Consider the following 22,090-nt stretch of genomic DNA (forward strand, 5'->3'; position numbering starts at 1 on the left):
CAGACGTCTGGATGCGTCAATGCGCGGCGTCGGAGTGGGTTTCTCGGGCGGTGAGCCTGCTTGATGGCATCATACGGACGAACGGGGCATTGAATGTGCGTGGTAGATATCCGCCCTGTCCCATCCAGTAACGCGTCTCCGGCATTGAACAGGGGCGGACACCATGCACGCGTCACCGGAGGTGCCCTCGACAGATGCGCCGCTTCAATGCTGGAGCCAGTGAAAGGTTGTGTCCGCTCTGGACCGGCTTCAATGTGGACCAGCTGCTCTACAACAACATGAACGCGAGCAGCTGGCGCGCAGGCGAGGCGGGAGGGTTTTGGGTGGGCCAGGGTGGCCAGAAGCGGTTGTGGCGGCTGTCCGGATGCCCGCAAAGCTCCCCCTCCCTAGATTGTCATTGGTTTGCGGGAGAAAGTGCGTTTGGATCATCCTGCGAACCGATGCAGGACCGTGTTGGATGACACAACACGTCCGGACCGCGCGATCCGAACGGTTGCGGGCGGTTTGAGGGTCAGCGTTGAAGATGCCCTAAGACGACAAGTGAGGTATATGTGCTCAAAAAGGCATGTCATCAAATGTTTTCATGTTAGTCTTAACATATTTTTTTTTGTAACGGTTCAAATACTACTGTTATTGCACTTTTCCTTTGAAATCTTGTTGCGATCCATTCAAAGAAAACAAAAATTTGTTGGCTCTGTTCTGCGTCTTGCAGACTCACGTTTTACATACAATTTAATTATATCGTGCTCTATTATTTGGGGTAGGATTGTCTGACTCAAGTTGGAAGTGATAGGTGACTGTGTGTGTGTGTCGTTTAGTGCTGTTTCGCCCTGTGTGTGATGCAAGTGGTCAAGTACGACTGTAACCATTTAATTTCTTCATAACTAATTTTTATGATGTCATGACAATGATTTGAATTGTTTTTTATACTTACGTCCCTCTTGAAAAGATTAGCTATGATAGGATTTAAAGCTTTTGCAATATATTGGATTCACATACCAACCGAGAGATGACCTAAACCTTAATTACACCTTTTTTTTGTGAAATTAAACCTTTTTTTTGCAAATAGCAAAATTAAACCTTAACTAATACTCTGTTTATGCTATTTTGCGCAAACGGGTAATAGTGCTTTTCAATAGTAACATTTGATAGGCGAATTTCTTAATTTCTTAATATTTTCAGTGTGTACATATTCTGATTTACACAATAGGGTGTTCCAAAATGACTAGCCCGCGCGGATGAAGGGATTGATGACCGGTTCTCCCTCGTGGCTCTTCCTGGTCTTCTTCTGTAACGGTAGAAAAAGAGAGTGAAAGTTTGACGTCGGAAGGAAAAAGTCATTAGTCCACAACATGTGATTCCCGCTATCAAACTTCCAAACACACAGTCCCGATCGGCAGTGACCAGTGATTCACATGTTTTGCGTTCAACCATGCACGTTTGTTTCCATAAACATGGGGAAAAGAATCCTCTTGCTCCAGTCCAATACCGTCGCTTGTTTAGAAAAATATGTGGCGGAGCTGTGCTTGAGATTACAACATGTTGTCTCTATTTAATCAGCAGCTCCTACCCCTGTGTCACCTCATCTTCTCCTCCCTCCCATCGCCTCTACCGGCTGAGCTTTCACCTGTACCCGAAACAGTTCATCACAAGCTGCAACGAGTAGCTGCGCCGTGTGCGTGCACGTCCACGGTGTCTCTCTTCTCCAATGGCGCTCCAAGCATCGTTGCCTTCCGCGTTCCACACGGCCCCGGCCATTACTCACGCTTCTTGTCGGCGGCAGGTGCGTACGGCCGATTGATCGCCGGGAAAATGGCTTCGATCTCTTGCCTGTTAACGACTTTCGCATGCGGCCGTTTGCCTTCGGGTTACGTCTCCCGTGCCGGCTCGCCGGAGTATCTGTTTGATGGATGTGTTGCTGACGGGGTGATTATGATGTCGTATGTTTGCAGTTCCAATTGCGTGCGAGCGCTGCGGCCGCGGCTAGCAGCGCCGGCGCCGGCGACGGGAAACTGGCGATGAGGAAGGAGCCGACGACGGGCGCCTGGAAGATCGACTACTCCGGCAAGAAGCCGGCGACGCCGCTGCTCGACACCATCAACTACCCCGTCCACATGAAAAACCTCTCCACCACGGTGCGTATATTCTCCTCCAGCTATCTCTGGCTGCCTATGTCTGCGTGATCGTCTGATTGATAACAGCATGCAGTTAGCTAAACAAATTAGAGTGTGGTTAGGTCTCAGTCGACTGAGATTTAACCAAGAATCGGTCAAGTGACATAGCACGTAAGAAAGAGAAAGAAAAAACTGATAAATTTTTTTTCATGGATCTCAATATAACATCTTACGGATATAGCATCAACGAAGTCTTAGTCAACTAAGACTTAGCAAGACTAAATGAATTAATCTGGGTTGACGCGGCATGCAGGACTTGGAGCAGCTGTCTGCGGAACTCCGGGCGGAGATCGTGAACACGGTGTCCAAGACCGGCGGCCACCTCAGCTCAAGCCTGGGGGTGGTGGAGCTGTCGGTGGCGCTGCACCACGTGTTCGACACGCCGGAGGACAAGATCATCTGGGACGTCGGCCACCAGTCGTACCCGCACAAGATCCTCACGGGGCGCCGGTCACGGATGCACACCATGCGGAAGACCTCTGGCCTCGCTGGGTTCCCCAAGCGCGACGAGAGCGCGCACGACGCATTCGGCGCCGGACACAGCTCCACGAGTATCTCCGCGGCGCTCGGGATGGCCGTCGCGCGTGACCTCCAGGGCAAAAAGAACCACGTCATCTCCGTCATCGGAGACGGCGCCATGACCGCCGGGCAGGCCTACGAGGCCATGAACAACTCCGGCTACCTCGACTCCAACATGATAGTGGTCCTCAATGATAACAAGCAGGTCTCCCTCCCGACGGCCACCCTCGACGGTCCGGCCAAGCCAGTGGGCGCGTTGAGCAAGGCTCTCACCAAGCTCCAATCCAGCACCAAGCTCCGGCGGCTACGGGAGGCCGCCAAGACCGTCACCAAGCAGATTGGCGGCTCGACGCACGAGGTGGCAGCCAAAGTGGATGAGTACGCGCGCGGCATGATGAGCGCCCCGGGCTCATCGCTCTTCGAGGAGCTCGGGCTCTACTACATCGGCCCCGTCGACGGTCACAACCTCGAGGACCTCATCACCATCTTCGAGAAGGTCAAGTCCATGCCGGCTTCTGGGCCCGTGCTCGTCCACATCGTGACGGAGAAGGGGAAGGGGTACCCGCCGGCGGAGGCCGCCGCGGACAAGATGCACGGCGTGCTCAAGTTTGACCCGACGACGGGGAAGCAGTTCAAGACCAAGAGCCCGACGCTGTCGTACACGCAGTACTTCGCCGAGTCACTGATCCGGGAGGCGGAGGTGGACGACAAGGTGGTGGCGATCCACGCGGCCATGGGCGGCGGCACGGGGCTCAACTACTTCCAGAAGCGGTTCCCGGAGCGGTGCTTCGACGTGGGCATCGCGGAGCAGCACGCCGTGACCTTCGCGGCGGGGCTCGCCGCCGAGGGGATGAAGCCGTTCTGCGCCATCTACTCCTCGTTTCTGCAGCGCGGATACGACCAGGTGGTGCACGACGTGGATCTGCAGCGCCTGCCGGTGCGCTTCGCCCTGGACAGGGCTGGCCTCGTCGGCGCGGACGGCCCCACGCACTGCGGCGCGTTCGACGTGACATACATGGCCTGCCTGCCGAACATGGTGGTCATGGCGCCCGCCGACGAGGCCGAGCTCATGCACATGGTCGCCACCGCCAGCGCCATCGACGACCGCCCAAGCTGCTTCCGCTTCCCCCGCGGCAACGGCGTGGGCGCCGTGCTGCCTCTCGACAACAGAGGCACCCCCATGCAGGTAGGCAAGGGGAGGGTGCTCGTCGGAGGCAACAGGGTGGCGCTGCTAGGATACGGCACGATGGTGCAGGCCTGCCTGAAGGCGGCGGAGCTGCTGAAGGAGCACGGCGTGTTCATAACCGTCGCCGACGCCCGCTTCTGCAAGCCGCTGGACACGGAGCTCATCCGTGACCTCGCCGCCGAGCACGAGATCCTCATCACCGCCGAGGAGGGCTCCATCGGAGGCTTCGGCTCCCACGTGGCGCACTACCTCAGCCTCAGCGGCATCCTCGACGGCCCGCTCAAGGTAAGAATAGTACCCCTTCCGTTTCTTTTTAATCTGCATATAAGATTTTGTCAAAATCAAACTTTGTTAACTTTGACTAATAAGTTTATAGAAAAAATATTAAGATCCATAGTATGAAATCAATATTGTTAGATGTATCATGAAATTAATTTTCATACCATATAGTTTTAGTATTGTAGATATTGATATTTTCTTCTATAAAGTTGGTTAAACTTTATAAAGTTTGACTTTAACTACATCTTATATGCAGACTAAAAAAACGAAGGGTGCAGACAGTGGTACTTTTTTGGCGAATAGAATAGCGTTTCTTTCGGAAGAAGACGGAAACATTCCTGCTTGGAACTTTTCAGGGTCGGTCACTGATGGTTAGATTTGTTTGTTGCAGCTGAGATCGATGTTCCTGCCGGACCGATACATTGACCACGGCGCCGCGGAGGACCAGATGGAGGAGGCCGGCCTGACGCCGAGGCACATCGCCGCCACGGTGCTGTCCCTGCTGGGTCGGCCATTGGAGGCGCTCCACATCAAGTGATTCAATCAGCCAACCAGCATGTGTTAGTGTTATACGCCCACACCCACAACATGAATCAGCAGAGAAACGACATTGCTGCTGCTGCTCCCTTCTCCCTAACAGTTACATGGATCTTGGAAGGATTCGACAATGCTACAATACTAGGTAGCTGGAGTTGCCATGACAATGTCTGTCAGTGTGTAATTCTTGGCATGTTCTGATGCTTCCAAGTGCGAAGCAGATGAGTTGGAGCATTTCTTTGAGCCAGAGGATAAGTACTCCCTCTGTAAGTTTTTATAAGATGTTTAAGGTCACTAAAGTGCTGACATAGAACATCTTATAAAATTTTACAGAGAGGTAGTAGTACATATGCATGCATCCATCCCTTGGGTTTTGTACAGATGGTTATTACAAGTATATTAATTATTAAGACCATGTAATGTAATAGCCTGTCTTTAGTTTATGGATGTGACAATTACAACAAGTTCTTTGATCTCCTAGTAAAAGAGTCACCGCATTGCGGCTTATAGATCGCCTCCTGGTTTTTATCCTAGTGTAGTGCTTGTTTGGATGGAATCATGGGAATGGATGGGTTAACATCTGGATTGTCGAAGTGGCGCATACTAATTCCTCCTTTCCGTGACTCTAGTGATTTATCTCTGGCGTCGCATGTTGATTGATGCCTAGGGCCGTGTCGAGCTTGTTGTAGTAGAGTCCCCTGTGTGTTTGTGTTTTCTTTCTGAATTTGAAGGTTATTCTAGATTTGTTTCATCTCGTTCATATATATACAACTCCTTTTGCAGTTCAGCAATTTCAGATTTTGAAGACTAATGTGCGGTCATCGGTGGTTTTGTTGAGCCATCAATGCAGAATACTACATCAACTGCCACAATAGGACTTTGATTCCAAATATGCAAATAGATTTACCACAACATTTGGTTCAACATTCCATCTCACCAAATGCAGTTATGAACTGGTAAATTGTAAATACTACAACAAATCATTCATCATAAGATAGTCATCAATGATCATTCAATATAGCCTAGTCAAAAAAATGCTACAACAAACATTAATCCTTCAAGTTCAATATTCATCATTCAATAGTCATCGTTCAACATTCAATATAGTCTACAAATCATTAACATTCACTAGTCATCAATAGTTTCTAGAGGTCTAAGCTGCCCTAGCTGACAAAACAACATCTATGGTGAGTAGAACTGCGGTTCTGGGAACATGTTTGCCCTCCTCAGTAGACATGGCGCCTCATGAACAATCTTGACCATCCATAGTCCTTACATATCAAAATATTGTGATTTCCCAGGAATAATGCCTCCATGACCAAAAACATCCTCAACTCGAGTGAAGTAATGACTGACACGACCAGGGCCGGCCCCTAGGTCGGGCAAAGAGACGGCAACCGCCCGGGGCCCCAAGAGGAGGAGAGCCCCAAATATTATTAAATATAATACTAACCACTATACTATTAAGTCCAAAAGATTATTGCATATGTGTAGAATAAAATTTTAATTTTGTAGGACCAAATCTGCATCACATCAAAGTAAAACCTAATATAATAGGTGATTTGTGAATCTGATAGACAATGAGCTTAGTTAGCCTGCTATTCTCATCTCCGATGGACGTCCTGGCGGTTGTACTGAAATCTACGCAAAATACAGTTCTATGTGTAATCCGTACATAACCTTTTAGTTTAGAAACTGGCATGAGCTCTTATATACACCATAGGAAATTAAACGTCTAGATGAGTATATTAAATAAACAAATTGAATGTAATCATAACTGAATTAGTGATATGTTTACGCACGTCAATTTTTGGTGCTATTTCAATATCATGCATGTAATAAATTTATTACTCAATCTACCTTGCAATTCATTTGCAAAATGTACAACTTATACTCTACAAGGTTCTATAAATATGCACACCGAATAATACACTAGAAATCACTAATAACATATTAGTTGTATCTTCTTATTTGGAAACATGTATCATTATATTTACTAAAGCTAAATTATATATCAGCATGTGCACATGCATTCAAATATGTACATGTGCACTATATAGTTTTTGAAATTGACACAAATTAATTAACAAATAACTTTTACTTAATTTAAATTAAATATAAACATATTGGTTAGTGATATACATTACAATAAGAACAAAGAATATTGGTTAACTATACAAAACAAATTATGTGGTTAAATATAGCAACTAAAAAAATAAAATATATTAATAATATTATACTATGATAAAAACAAACAAGTATAAAAATTTGATATAAAACTTTATTCCGGTCCTGGTCTCATATTTGTTTCGACCGACCCAAGCATGATTCCCCACATGGGATGTGGCTACGAAAAGATGATGACTATGCGAATATTGAAATGGCTGAAATATTTGCACCCGTTGATTACAATGTCACTAATAAAATATCAGTCATACTTTACTCTTTAGAAACCTCTAACATAATATTTAGTGAAACTAAATAATACAAAATGTGCACAAAAATACAAATATGTACATGTGCACTATATGATTTGTGAAATTGTCACAAATCATTTGAAAGATAACTTTTATTACATCACTTAATTTAAATTTAGTATAAACAAATTGATTAGTGATATACATTACAACCTAGAATAAAGAACATTGGTTAATTGATTTACATAATCAATTTTAGCACTAAAATCATGATGAAAAATTTCATGGTTATCATTATTCTTTATATCATACATGTCATCACCATAATCATCATAGATAGCAAATTTGTTGTAAAAATCAATTGAAATCTCTTCCAAAATAGTGGTATCATCATTAAATAAAGTCATGACCTCTCCAAATCTAGTTTTATAATTATTACAATAAGATTCAACACCCTCCAAAATAGTGAGATCATTAGTACCTAGAGTTGACACTCTTCCAAACCCACTTTGAATAATATAATCATCAGAAATAGGAGGCATGCTATCATCATAACAAATATTCTCATCAAAACTTGGGGGACTAAAAATATCATCATCATCAAACATAGCATCCCCAAGCTTATGGCTTTGCATATCATTAGCATTATGGATATTCAAAGAATTCATACCAACAACATTGCAATCATGCTCATCATTTTTCATGCCAAATATTCTATTGAATTCTTCTTCTAACCACTGAGCACAATTTTCCTTTCCATCATTTTAAAAAATGACATGATAAAGATGAATAATATGAGGCAACCTTAATTCCATTTTTAGTTTTTTTATAAACCAAACTAGTGATAAACAAGAAACTAAAAGGTTCAACTGTAAGATCTAAAGATATACCTTCAAGCACCCACCTCCCCGGCAACAACGCCATAAAAGAGCTTGATGTCTACTACGCAACCTTTCTTCTTGTAGACTCATGTTGGGCCTCCAAGCGCAGAGTTTTGTAGGATAGTAGCAAATTTACCTCAAGTAAATGACCTAAGGTTTATCAATTCGTGGGAGGCGTAGGATGAAGACGGTCTCTCTCAAACAACCCTACAACCAGATAACAAAGAGTCTCTTGTGTCCCCAACACACCCAATACAATGGTATATTGTATAGATGCACTAGTTCGGCGAAGAGATAGTGATACAAGTGTAATATGGATGGTAAACATAGGTTTTTGTAATCTGAAAATATAAAAACAACAAGGTAACTAGTAACAAAAGCGAGCGAAAACGGTATTGCAATGCTTGAAAACAAGGCCTAGGGTTCATACTTTCACTAGTGCAAGATCTCTCAATAATGATTTTTTTGGATCATATAATAATCCCTCAACGTGCAACAAAGAATCACTCCAAAGTTCCTATAGCAAAGAATATAAGATGAAATTGTTTGTATGGTACGAAACCACCTCAAAGTTATTCTTTCCGATCAATCCATTGAGCTATTCCTATAAGTGTCACAAACAGCTCTAGAGTTCGTACTAAAATAACACCATATGACACGCATCAATCAACACTAATATCACCTAGATACTCCAATGTCACCACAAGTATCCGCGGGTTAATTATACGACATGCATCACACAATTCCAGATTCATAATATTCAATCCAACACAAAGAACTTCAAAGAGTACCCCAAGATTTCTATCGGAGAAAGGAATATGAAAACGTGTATCAACCCCTATGCATAGATTACCCCAATGTCACCACGGGAATCCGCAAATTGATAACTGAAACATACATCAAGTGAATCAATAGAACATCCCATTTTCACCAAGGATATCCCATCGCAAGACATACATCAAGTGCTCTCACATCCAAAAGATTCAATCCGACATAACAAAACCACAAAGGAATCAAGAAGGAGCATCAAGTGTTCATGGTTAACAAGACCACTAGTTTCAAGAAAAAGGGCAAGGGAAAGAAAGGGAACTTCAAGAAGAATGGCAAGCAAGTTGCCACTCCCGGGAAGAAACCCAAAGCTGGACCAAGCCTGAAACTGAGTGCTTCTACTGCAAAGGGAATGGTCACTGGAAGTGGAACTGCCCCAAGTATTTGGCGGATAAGAAGGATGGCAAAGTGAACAAAGGTATATTTTCTATACATGTTATTGATGTGTACCTTACTAATGCTCGTAGTAGTGTCTGGGTATTTGATACTGGTTCGGTTGGTCATATTTGTAACTCGAAACAGGAGCTACGGATTAAACGAAAATTGGCTAAGGACGAGGTGACGATGCGCGTCGGGAATGGTTTCAAGGTCGATGTGATCACCGTCGGCACGCTACCGAAGGAATACCTTGTGTGCTATCAAACATCACAACGTAACTGGGTGATTATAAAGATGCTCTACAGGTATCTCCGAGGGTGTTTGTTGAGTTGGCATAGATCGAGATTAGGATTTGTCACTCCGAGTATCGGAGAGGTATCTCTGGGCCCTCTCGGTAATACACATCATAAGCTTGCAAGCAAATGACTAAGGAGTTTAGTCACAAGGTGATGTATTACAGAACGAGTAAAGAGACTTGCCGATAACGAGATTGAACTAGGTATGAAGATACCGACGATCGAATCTCGGGCAAGTAACATACCAACGGACAAAGGGAATTATGTATGTTGTCATAACGGTTCGACCGATAAAGATCTTTGTAGAATATGTAGGAGACAATATGGGCATCCAGGTTCCGATATTGGTTATTGACCGGAGAGGTGTCTCGGTCATGTCTACATAGTTCTCGAACCCGTAGGGTCCGCACGCTTAACGTTCAATGACGATATTGTATTATATGAGTTACGTGATTTGGTGACCGAATGTTGTTCGGAGTTCCGGATGAGATCACGGTCAATGACGAGGAGTCTTGAAATGGTCGAGAGGTAATTGATATATAGGACGATATTCTATGCATAGAGGAGTCTCGACATGGGCCTTATGGGCCAAGAGGGGAAACGCACCAGCCACGTGGCTGGTGCGCCCCCCATATGGGCCGAACCAAAGGGAGAAGGAAAGAGGGGAAGAGAAAGGAAAGGGGGGATTAGGCCTCCCCCTTCCATTTCTCCCCCTCCTCTTTCCTTCCCCCTCCGGTAAATAACGAAGGGGGCGCCGGCCAAGGAGGAACCCAAGTAGGATTCGGTCCTATTTGGGGCGCCTCCAGGGCTCTCCCCTCCCCCTCCCACCTATATATATATGTGTGTGTGGGGGGGGGGGGGGCGCCCCTAGCACACACTAGACAATTGCCTAATCGTGTGCGGCGTCCCCCTCCACCGTTTACACCCTCGGTCATATTTTCGTAGTGCTTAGGTGAAGCCCTGCGAGGACCACCTCACCATCACCGTCAGCATGACGTCGTGCTGACGGAACTCATCTACTACCTCGACGTCTTGCTGGATCAAGAAGGAGAGGGTCATCACCGAGCTAAACGTGTGCAAAACGCGGAGGTGTCGTGCGTTCGGTACTTGATCGGTTGAAGCACGAAGAAGTTCGACTACATCAACCGCATTGAGAAACGCTTTTGCTTACGGTCTACGAGGGTACGTAGACACACTCTCCCCCTCATTGCTATGCATCTCCATGGATAGATCATTGCGTGTGCGTAGAAATTTTTTGTTTTCCATGCAACTTTTCCCAACAAGGGTGTGGTGCGAAGCTTCACTGTCTTGGCGGTGCCATGGGACATGTCTAAGTATAGATTTTCATGGCTTTGACAGTGGTGACGAAAGTCATGGTGATTGCGATCGGAGACTTGTAATGGAGGAGAGCAGTTTTGGTTGCTTTGAAGAATGGCGGCATAGGCTTTTTCCTGTGTGTCGGGTGTTGAGGACTTGCAGCGGCGGCCTTGGCAGGAGGGTGCGGCAACACAGATGGACAACATTTTTGGGGGTGCTATTCGAGTATCGAGCCGCGATCTTCAGGGTGAAAGTTCAAGGTTTGGCTTTCATTGGTTGTACCTAGCAATGGTCTTACGAAGGCATTGTTTTTGGGATCTCGGACTCTTTCCAGGGTGAAAACTCAAGATCCTTGATCGGGGAACGACAATGCTTGTGCATTGTTTTCTTCTTGGAGGCACCACTTTTGAAGATCCTCTTCTGCTGTTTGGGTGTTGTCTTTGGTGATGGTTAGATTGTTGTTGTTGCGAGTGTTTTGTCACTGCGACGGGGTCTTTGTTTTTTATATTTCTCTCTTTTTATTTTTGTTTTTGGTTATGTGTGTCTTTGATGTCTTTCCGTATCTTGTTGGCGCCGAGTTCGAGTGTAATTAGTATCTTCGTGATATTAATATATTTCCTTATTCTTTTTCCATACAAGCCAGTTTCGCAGCAACAGTGTTGGAAACAAACGTGCATGTTTCAATGCAAAACATGTGAGTCACTGGTCAGTGTCGACCGGGACGGTGTGTTTTGAAGTCTCGCCTGAAACGCATCTTGTGGACTAATGACTTGTTTCCCGGATATTTAATTTGGCTCTTGGGAGCACGCGCTCATGCGTGCCTATTATGTTATTTGCAAATAAAAAAAATGTTAACATGTTCATTGTCACACCCAAATGACCTACATATTTTCACGGAAAAGCCTAAGCATTTTGACCTATGCGAAAGAAAAATTAAATGCCAAATATTACCTTCAAATGTTACACTTAATTTAGTTTCTTCACCGATGTAATACTGCTATCCCATATCGCATGAAAATTGTCAAGCACACTTGCTACACTAACATATATATACATCTGTAAAAATAATCAGATATTTTAAATTTCATTTACTATATATTAAAATTTTACTGGTCATTAGGGAGCATATGCTCCCTAGAGCCAAAACAACACGTTCATATTTAAATCTTTTCCTAATAATAATAAAATATAGAGTGCTTCTAGTCGTCCGTCATGTCTTATCTTTCCCTAATAATAAAGCACAGAGTGTTTCTGGTTGTCCATCGTATCTTATTGCAGAAAACCCACCGCCTTATCCATTAACCGGCAATCCATCTTTAAGTGAGAACGAATCGTTTTTTTCTCCATGTTTTACACAAAACCCCCGCGTTTTATACTAATCAACCCACGATTCGTATTTAACTCAGCTGAATCGTTTTTTCGTTTTAACAGAAAACCCCCTGACTTTTTGGTTAATCAGTCCGTAGTTTATCAAAAAAAATACGTATCTTTAAAACCGTAACTCCGATTTTAACATGTTATATATGAAATTTGATTAGAAAATGTGTAGAATCTAAATATGATGTTATTTTTAGCTGTTAAATATTTATAAAATATTGTTTTTGGTGCAAAATTAATATATAGTGCATGATCCATTTTCTTTCGTACCAGCGGCGATTCGAATTGCAAAAAACACCCATTAAAACCAATTTGAGAGAAAAAAAACATCGATAACCACACATGCACACCTCTGAAAACCTCACGGGAAAAAAACATATTCCTCATATTATTCTGAATGAGTGTGCGTGTGCGTGCGCGCGAGAGAGAGAGAGAGCAAGGGAGAGAGAGACGCCTTAGGACTGACCACATTCAAACGTGTTTTCGTTGTGTGAGCATTGAGGCTACCGTCGGCAACATAAATATGATGTCATGTGAAAATAAAGGACGTGGACCCATTAGGGTCTTGAGTCATTGTTATTATCAGGTTAAGAGTGTGTGTTCCCGCAAAAGAAAAGGTTAAAAGTGTGTGTTATTTTCTCTCACGTTGTACCGCACGGGCTCTTTGCTAGTCTCATCAAAAAATATTATAACCATTTCCCGCGGCAACGCGGGAGCTCTAGTAATTTGAAAGAAAAAAGCAAGTTGTAACTAATTACCCCAATCCCGACTAATAATGTAATTAACGACAACGGGGAGGGTATATATACGATGCCAATCTTTGATGTCAAATCGGACGCCTGTAAGGGCATGCCGACAGACTACAGAAATCGGACGTTCCACTTCCGACAGACCTTCAAGTCTCTCGCCACTCAGTCTCACCGGTTCGTATCCAATTCCAACCTAAATAATCCCCTTCCCCTCGGTATCTCTCCGTCTCTCCCGGCAGAAAAATCGAGTCTTCCTTCCGCCGAGCCGCCGTAATAACCAATCCTCCAAGCTTCGCGGATTCGTCGCGGGCGCCGTCCAGTGGATTCGCTTGGTAAGAAACCCCTACCTCGCTCGGATCTGTTCGATGCCTTAATTCATCTTCTTGTCACACGGATCTCCTTCTGCTCTCGTCTTACTTTCTTGTAATGATGAAATCAGCTAGATCTGTCTTAGCTCAAGGTCGATCTGATCCCTTCTATTTTAGTACTAGCATTGTACATACTGCGGGGGGCATCTTCAGATGTATTTCGCTGTCTATTACCCTCAAACTTCTGCTGTTACTGTTTTCAGATAGTGTCACTAAGAGCAGTCATTTTATTCTTTTCAAGGTAAAAATCATAATTGGTTCGATCTTGCCTCTTCGCTTCAAAAGAAACACATATCTGTTCTGTCCAAGATGCAGGCGAGTCCTGCAACTTCTTTTGGTGCCTATTGCCCTCTCAGCTAATATAGGACTAATAGCAGTCAGTTTATTATTTAAACAAAGTTTGGGATTAAATTCTGCTTACCTTTTCCAAAAAAATTAAAATGCGTCGAGGTTCAGTGTACTAACACTCAAATTGTTCCCATGTGTGTATTTCACTGCAGAACATCTTGCTGAATTAGTAATATCGATTGGACGCAACAGAAGTTGGTGGTGAAATGATGGGTGGCAGCAAGAGAAAGAGTGCCATCCCATCCTGTGGCGAGGCTGGGAAGATTACGGCAGAGGCGTTCCCAAGCAGCAAGAGGAAGAAGGCCCTTCTAGCTCTTTGTGCACGGTTGCTTCCTGATGACATGATGTTGGAGGTGCTACTTCGTCTCCCTGTCAAATCCATTCTCCGCTTTCGGGCCGTTTGCCGCTCTTGGGCTGCACTCCTCTCCTCCAAGGATTTCTGCAGCCTCCACATGGCAACCTGTAAGGTGCTGCCACCAGCACCAAAGCTACTGGTGGTCTCACCCACAGAAAAACTGGACTCCGCCACAGTATGCTCATACTCACCGTCAGGCCCGAGAGATGATTTACTCTTCACCATTGACTCTGCACGTCCTGACTCTGTGGAAGTACTGACGCCCTCACCATGCTGTGGCCTCACCCTTCTATATGATGCCGCCGCGCTAGCTTACTATGTTTGCAATGCAGCCACACGGGCAGTCGCACGTCTGCCACCTTACTGTGATCGTGCACGTGATTTTACTGCTGGGTTGGGATTTGATGCCCGGACAAGGGAGTACAAGGTAGTGAGGTTGATCAATGGGCTTGCCCACGAGGACATCCTCAGGTGTGAAGTGTACACACCAGGGGCTGATTGCTGGAGGCCTGCAGCTGGAGGAGTACCCTTCAGGTGGTCCAAGTTTGCACATTCTGCAGTTGGTCATGCTATGATGAGCAAAATACAACCTGTGTTTGCCAACGGATTCCTGCACTGGTTGATCAGTCCTTCTCTTCTCATCAGAAGGCCAAGAGCTGCCATCATATTGTTTTCTGTCGCAGAGGAGACCTTCGGATCCGTCCGTTCACCACCGTTCTGGGGATCAAGAGAGCACGTACGCCCCTGGTCCCAGTCAGAAGGAGAGCATCTGGTCGTGATGGATGACCAGGTGTGTATTGTCCGGAACCTTCGCAACGGAACCCCTCATGGTAGTGCCCTGGAGATTTGGGGGCTACTGGATTACGGCTCTGGTGATTGGACGCTGAATCATCGAATCGATTTGTTCGGGCACATTAGAAGAGAATTAGGCGAGCCACAGGCTGTGAGAGTTATTGGTTCTCTTGGCAATTGCAGGTCAGGGAAGAAGATTGTCATTGCTACTAGCAAGCACTGGGTTTATGAAAAGTTTCATAAAAAGGTTTACACCTATGATCCTAGCTGTCAGGTTCTAGAGGGCATTCTTTCGGTCACTGAGACACACACCTCTGTTCCATGCTTCATCCCTGGTTCAAGATTCAGTTTATTTGAAGAGAGCCTTGCTCCAGTGCATAAAAGGGATGAAGAGGTTGCCCTGTCATCTACCCTGGCTAAGGCAACTAAAGAAACTACTACTTCCAAGCTAAAAGGTTAAAAGGCGAAAGGTCAGTATTGTGTAAATCAAGATCGGCATCTCCATGGCGTGTATTCTCAGGATATCAGTTAGCTGGTTTCGAATGTGTGCGGCAGAAATCAAGAGCTGATAATGCATATAGTACATGTAGAATGGCTCCAGCTACATGAAGAATCGGGTGTAGGCTTGTTTTGCTTTGTTCTAAAATTTGAGGAAGAGAATAAAGAGATAGAAATATATTGGGCGGTTCAGTTTTGCCTGAGCAAAACTTCTTTGTACTACATAGTTCCTTCTTGAAGTTCTTTCCCAATACAGTCGTCACACAATAGGTGCCACTAGTTCTGATTTGGTTGCATACTGTCCATATAGTCTTACATCTGAACATTTTTCCCTGCAAGAATCACCGTTAGCAACTGCATTGTACTCCTCGAGAACCACAGAGATATATCAACGGTTATGCACTGTGCTGCAACCGCCGGCCGCCCTCCTGCCAACATAGAATAATACTCCCTCTATAATTTAATATAAGACGTTTTTACAAGTTACAGAGGGAGTATGTTGAGAATGACACGGTTGGGCTAAATAGCAGTATTAATACAGTAAGATGAGACAAAGTGCATGGGTGATCTTTTGCTGTTTTGTTTGTTAGTTCTGTACATCTTTAAAATGGGCACTCTCAACTGACCCAAAGTATATGGTGCAAATTACCGAGCTGCACTTATCTTTGTATGATGGGCCTTTGCTTGTTTTTCAAGGTATTATGTCTTCTTCTCATCGGATAGGGCGAGCATACCACCCTTGACCACTGCCCCGATCATGAACCAAACTATGTTTAGGTACTGAAAGCTGCAACATAGATCGTCAAAGGTCCTTCTGTTGGAACAATTGGCCAGAAAAAGTGGTATTTCACATGATCATCACATTTCTCTTCTTGTGGCTGTTATCATAGCAATTTTTTGCAGTATTAAATGATCCCTAGTGAATTCGGATAATATTCAAAATCCACCAATTTCTTAGCTCAAATGGAATAATCATTTCCCAAATGCACACTAATATTCACAATCCTTCAATATTGCGTGAGATCTCTAGGCAGGCAGTGCGGTCTGCAGCCGCCAGACAAATAATTTAACGACCTTTTGATGCACGAACACAATGCACACTGATGTCTTGTGTATCACAAATGAATTTAGAAACAATATAACAGATTTGGGGACACAAAATGTCGAAGTCCTATATAGTGGTGGACTTAAGTATCAAGAATTCCTTGTGTGTTCCAGATTAATGAAAATTACATTTGCAACAGTATGGTAAGCAATGAAGTACACAGAAGATGCAACACCGTAGGTAAACAGAATCTAATGCTTGTACGTGCTTGTGTTAACTATTGAGACAATAACTCTCGTGTATTATCCTGATATTATTTGCAGGGTACTCTATTATTTGTGCTATTAAAGATACTCTGAAACTCTTCACGGCACATCAATTCAGTCTGGTCAGGACTCAGACATGAATTTGTTATAAGAACAAACAGAAAGTCCCGGTGCCGTGCGGCCGGGTAGCGGAGCTTGATGGAGGCAAGGCGCCACAGGTCCGTCGGCGCGGCATGCAGCAGCCAGCCAGCCAGCAGGCCCAAGCTGGGCTCCTGTGAGTTAGTGCTTCACTCCACCCCCCCTCTGTTTGTATATGCTGACTACAAAGAGCAGGCGCAAAATTGATCCATCAGACAACAACAATTGGCATATCTTTATATGCTGACTAAAAAGAGCAGGCGCACAAATAACTACTCCCTCCGTTCCTAAATATAAGTCTTTTTAGGGATTCCACTACAAACTACATACGGATGTATATAGACATATTTTAGATTATAGATTCACTCATTTTAATTCGTATGTAGTCCATAGTGAAATCTCTAAAAAGACTTATATTTAGGAACGGAGGAAGTATATCATCATGGTGGTGATGCAATGAATCAATAAATATAGTTTACATCAAATACAAACATCTGCGCTAGCTAAAGCCTTCAACGGCAATATATCCTAGCTACTCTGTTATACTCCCTCTGTCTCTAAGAGCGTTTTTTACACTAGTGTAAAAAACGCTCTTATATTATGGGACGGAGGGAGTACTTTTCATGATAGCTATCTCAACCTTACTTTTTCATTACAGCAAATGCTTCCCTGTTAGTACTTCATATCTATTTCACTACCAAACATGTGTTGTTCCACCAGAAATAAGCATAGTTGTCAAGCAATTGCAACATAACCTGTTTGAATCGACTACCCTTTTAACTCTCTTTAACCTCTTTGGGAAGCAAACTTGTTGGTGCACATATTGCTCCAAACTGTCTCAGATATTTATCCTGGAACCACGCCTGAATCTCAGGATAAAGAAAATCTGGATCCATGCATCTCTTAATGCCGCCCGGTTGTCTATTAATTTTTGTCAATCTCCAACTCTTCTTTGGCTGGGACAAACAGATGGTGACGGAGCCAGGAACATTTGAACCATCCTTAGGCATGGCAAGACATCCCCTTTAAGCAAAGCCCACGCAAATACCTGCTAGTCTGCAACCGACTGGTGGCATCTCTGATGGGTACACTACAATCTGCAGTGGAGGCTCCTGATTATGTCGAGAAAAGATGGGACTAACGTGCTGGTCATGCTGGGACTCATAGTAATACAGAGTAAACTACAAACTCTGGTGGAATTGAGGCAACAGAAGATGATTGGTTTAAATATGTTATAACATTGAGAGCACAAGATTGATAACATGCAGCTCGAGCCTTTCGATTATCTTTTGACAATCCAAAAGAAGTGTCGATCTTCTTTTCAACCCTATCAGCCCACCCAACACATATTCCTTGCCGCAGAAGTTCCTCTCATTCAGCATTGACTTTTTTTTTTTTGGTTTCATCCTCCAGGCCTGTTCAACATCCTCAGAAACTCCAAAATACCAAGAAAATCCATCACGGAATTTGCTATGGTGAAATATTAGTCGAACAAGTTGCTTTTTCAACGTCGACACCTCTTCCATTGTTTTCAGGTGAAGTGAGTAGTCTCTACAGAATTCCACTGGATTTCTTCAACACTCAAATGACCGCAAAGCAAGGGAAACGGTTCAAACGTCAGTGCGAAAACCTATTTCTGTGCCTCTCGAACCATGGCATTGAGCTTCTTCTGTCTCTTCCTTTCATGTCGATCCTTATCTTCTGGATCAGAACCAACTTCACTTGTTTCTCTACCAGTGTCGCCCTGAATTTGAAAAGTGGTATAGCTCAAAGCTGATGAAGCAGTTGTGTATCCCAATATGAGGTTGGATCTGGCACAGCCTTAATGACTCTTCAGCATTTTAATTATTGTCAGAAGGTATTGTGCCATAGCCTTTTCCATTGATGTAACGTTATCTTGGTTGTGAAGTGCTTTCAATGTCTTCAAGCAACGCTCAGATTCAACCACACTTTCCTTGTTAGGCCGCGTAGCTAGGTAAAGGAAAGCTTGCAACCTGTTTTGTTGTTGTTGGGTCGTCATTGTACTCTATGACTTTGTATCTCTTTTTTTTCTATATTGTCACATGCAGTTCTCTTGCATGGTTCGAAAAAAGAAGACAATTTAAGCACATTACCTTATCAATTTCCATAAACTTGAGCTGTGCAGTGCCATCAACTTGCGTTTTCTTGATCTCTGGTTCAGTCAATTCAGGAAATAAATAAGCTTTACCGTATGAAGCAAGTACAGCCAGTAGCAGCGCCCAGGGCCAGTTCTTTCAGCTCTCCCAGCACGTTGGGATGCTGACGCCTTGCTTATCCATAGCACATGTGTTATGCCAGGAATTGTTAAAGATGTTTCTGCAACATTAGTCACCACAACAACTAATCTTTACCCATCGGGAATATCGTGAAAGACTCTAAGCTGACGCGAAGCTGGTAGCATTGCATACAGTCGTAAAAAAACAGAGCCTGAGGCCTGAGCCTAGCATATGAAACAGGTGTAGGCTCTCTACATGTACTGAAACAAGAAACTGAAGGCCTGAATTTTCTGCAACTGTATCATTGCTCGATTCCTCAGCAGTTTCCGGTTACCCTGATATTCCTGATATAGCTTAAAAGGATGCCTTCAGTGCAGATGAACTCTCATCCCCTTTCAACAATGATAACATCAGTCCATCTTCTGCAGTTTCATGAGCAACGGAATCCTCCTCATCACTGTCAATATCCATCTCACTCTTGTTTCAGCATCAGAGGAATCAACATTTAGCTCATCATCCATTACATCTTCCCCATACAAGGAAAACATGTTGTCTCGGTACTCAGGTTCAGTTCTATCAATACCATATATGCCTTCTCGTCTATTTCTGGTCCTGAACCATACTCGTCTCGAACCATTTCAGGCTTCTTACCAATTTGTCGCTTGGATGCTCTTTGCAGCTTCTCAATAAATAATCGGCTTCTCCTTATCCAGTGAAAAATACAAGGATTCCACCTGGTGCTAGACTCTTGTTGATTGGCAGAACTTCCTTATAAGCTTTCACTAAATAATCATCATGTGTCCTCTTTGTGGAACAGACGTTAACTGGAAGCTGTCGTGTAGGTACCTCCACAGCTGGTGGAATCACATCAAACAATCTTTTGTTTGAAATAGTCTTTTAGCTGCTAGGTACCAATCATCAGCACTACATTCAACATACTAATCGTATGTGCTGGATAAAATGTTCATCCCAGAGCATAGTTTTTCCTGTTGTTCTACATACACATTCTTTCACATGCACAGAAGTTAGCAATGCCTGTTAAGTTTTATCTTCCATCAAAATGAAGATGAAGGTAAGCTCTTGATCAACAGTTGCAAGAGGACCCTGCCTGTAATATGGTTCAGTGTCAAACACTGGCTCTCCCTGATCGCTCTCAATGATCATATTGTGCAAGATGACACAACAAGTCATCACCTTGTTGTTGGAGTCCATTGCCGAACAGGCAAATAGCCCCCTACTTCGGCGTTGTGGCCTTGTGGGTGGGCAGCCGCCGATATTCCCGCCTGCGTGGTCGCGCCGATGAGCTGAATGGAGGTTGTCGCGGGGAAACCCTCTCTTTTCGGCGGGAAAATGGCCTTTCTACCGGCGCAGCGGCGGCTGTGGGCAGGTGGGCGGCGCCGGGATCGACATGGAGGCGAAAGGGGAAGTGGCGTCTTGCAGCGCGCGGTCGAATCTGGGCGGGGAAAAGGCATTTCTCGCCTGACAGTGGTGGCCCACGTGCCATTTTTCCTTCCGCCGGAGCCCCCAAGTGCCCCCTAGTGCGCTGGGTTCGGCCTGGGATTGCTGGACCAAAAAATGGGCCGAACCGGCGGAATTCGGTGTCCTGGAGGGGGGGGGGGGGGGGGGGGCTGGATTTTTTTTGGCGCCGGCAGAAAAAATGGCGTCTTGGGGGCTGTTGGGGGTGTGGCTGAAGATGCTCTAACCTTGTGTATCTCACGATTCTAGAAAGCATCCCAATAGTATATTTGTTTTCAAACTCCTTTCATGTGCCTCATCCAAAATGATCATCGAATAGGGCTTCAGAATGTCACTCTACAAATGATCACTTAAGCCATGTGGTAAGGAGTTTCAGTCTTATTACAGATACAGCTTCAATGAAAGAAACACAAGTGCATTTCAAAACAACAAAGTACTAGTTTTACAAAGAAACTGTGTAAATTGTAAAATTGCAGAAAACAACTAAGTGTGTAATGATACAATTATAGAAGACGACTAAATGAGTGATCAGATTAAACCACTGAAATAAATTTTAAGCCTCACTATAGTTATTTATAAATTAGAGTCATCGCATCTGCAGTTATGGCTTCGCTGTTTTCAGGACTCCTTTCTGATCAGAGTTATTCTTGAATAGCGAAAATTCTTCAAGAACATCTAAACCAACCTTGGAGAAGTGCAATAATTATACACTGCGAAAGTAACAAACCCAGGTGTTACAAAAAGATCTACTGTACTTGACCGAAGAGTGCACCAGTGAATACGCATCATCAGAACTCCAGTGCTTCCTCCTATTGTGCAGGGCCGGACGGATGCCTCCCCCTTCCCGCGAGCATCCGGGAGGCTAACCCTAGCGCCGCCGCCTCCCCTCCCCTCCCCCCCCGCCCCCTCCCCGCCGCCAAGGGGCGCGCGCGGGCGAAGCTCATGCGTCGCCGGCGGCGGCGGGGCTCCTTCGTCTCCTCGCGCAGGGGGTGCGGCACGGGCCGGATCTCGCGGGCTGGGATGCGGAGCTAGATGCCGGACGCAGCAACGCGGCGGCGCTCCAGAGCGAGCCGACGATGGTGGCGTGGCGGCGGTGCGATGGGCGACATGGTGGTGGTGCAGGCCAGCATGTGGTGATGGCTGCGGCGGCTTCGTGGCAGCGCGTCCGGATCCGCCTCTGACACTACGAGTCACGGGTGGCCTGGGCAGCGGGCGGCCTCTCTCACCGTGGCGCGATGGTGAGGGGGGCGGCGCGACAGCGGTGGAGGTGGGCGACCCCCGTCCAGTCAGGCCCTTGCAGCTGGATGGCGGCGTTCGGTGTGGGAGGGCATCCCTGGTGGGCTACCTTGGCAGCGGCTGCGGGTCAATTTGGTATCCCTGATCGGTGGACGCGCGATTGATGGTGGCCTCGCAGGGATGTGTGTCGGCTGCCATGGTGGGGCGACACTGGAGTGTGTTTGATGGGGAGCTCGGGAGAAGGGATGGGTGGCCTCGATGCGGTTGTGTCACCTGTCGCCGGCACAGGCGTGTGTCTGTCCGGATGTGTCCGCTCCTCCTTCTCATCCTTTCCTCGTGTTCGACGGGAGCTCGGTAGGAGGGATGTGGCCTCGATGCGGTCTCGTCACCTAT

At 45.2% G+C, this 22,090-nt stretch overlaps 2 protein-coding genes and 2 pseudogenes across 3 annotated transcripts; 2 read left to right on the plus strand and 2 right to left on the minus strand.

Annotated features, from left to right (window-relative positions):
* Window positions 1-1,591: 1,591 nt before the first annotated feature.
* LOC123175967 (probable 1-deoxy-D-xylulose-5-phosphate synthase 2, chloroplastic) lies at window positions 1,592-5,121 on the plus strand. Its single transcript, XM_044590408.1, has 4 exons — window positions 1,592-1,783; window positions 1,953-2,135; window positions 2,428-4,164; window positions 4,550-5,121. Exons 1-4 carry the CDS (start codon window positions 1,709-1,711, stop codon window positions 4,694-4,696), a joined length of 2,142 nt encoding a protein of 713 aa, XP_044446343.1. The 5' UTR covers window positions 1,592-1,708; the 3' UTR covers window positions 4,697-5,121.
* A 7,920-nt stretch (window positions 5,122-13,041) lies between these two features.
* LOC123183005 (F-box protein At5g49610) lies at window positions 13,042-15,587 on the plus strand. Of its 2 annotated transcripts, XM_044595726.1 has the most exons (3): window positions 13,042-13,270; window positions 13,548-13,621; window positions 13,807-15,587. In XM_044595726.1, exon 3 carries the CDS (start codon window positions 13,861-13,863, stop codon window positions 15,259-15,261), a length of 1,401 nt encoding a protein of 466 aa, XP_044451661.1. In that variant the 5' UTR covers window positions 13,042-13,270; window positions 13,548-13,621; window positions 13,807-13,860; the 3' UTR covers window positions 15,262-15,587. The 2 variants fall into 2 exon arrangements, with proteins under 2 accessions (XP_044451661.1, XP_044451660.1); XM_044595725.1 differs by lacking the exon at window positions 13,548-13,621.
* A 1,937-nt stretch (window positions 15,588-17,524) lies between these two features.
* On the minus strand, window positions 17,525-18,768 carry LOC123160782 (ATP-dependent RNA helicase DEAH13-like; annotated as a pseudogene).
* A 31-nt stretch (window positions 18,769-18,799) lies between these two features.
* Window positions 18,800-20,197, minus strand: LOC123160792 (ATP-dependent RNA helicase DEAH13-like; annotated as a pseudogene).
* Between the last annotated feature and the right edge of the window lie 1,893 nt (window positions 20,198-22,090).

The sequence above is a fragment of the Triticum aestivum genome, chromosome 1D, assembly GCF_018294505.1.
Source record: "Triticum aestivum cultivar Chinese Spring chromosome 1D, IWGSC CS RefSeq v2.1, whole genome shotgun sequence".
NCBI classification, from domain to species: Eukaryota; Viridiplantae; Streptophyta; class Magnoliopsida; order Poales; family Poaceae; genus Triticum; species Triticum aestivum.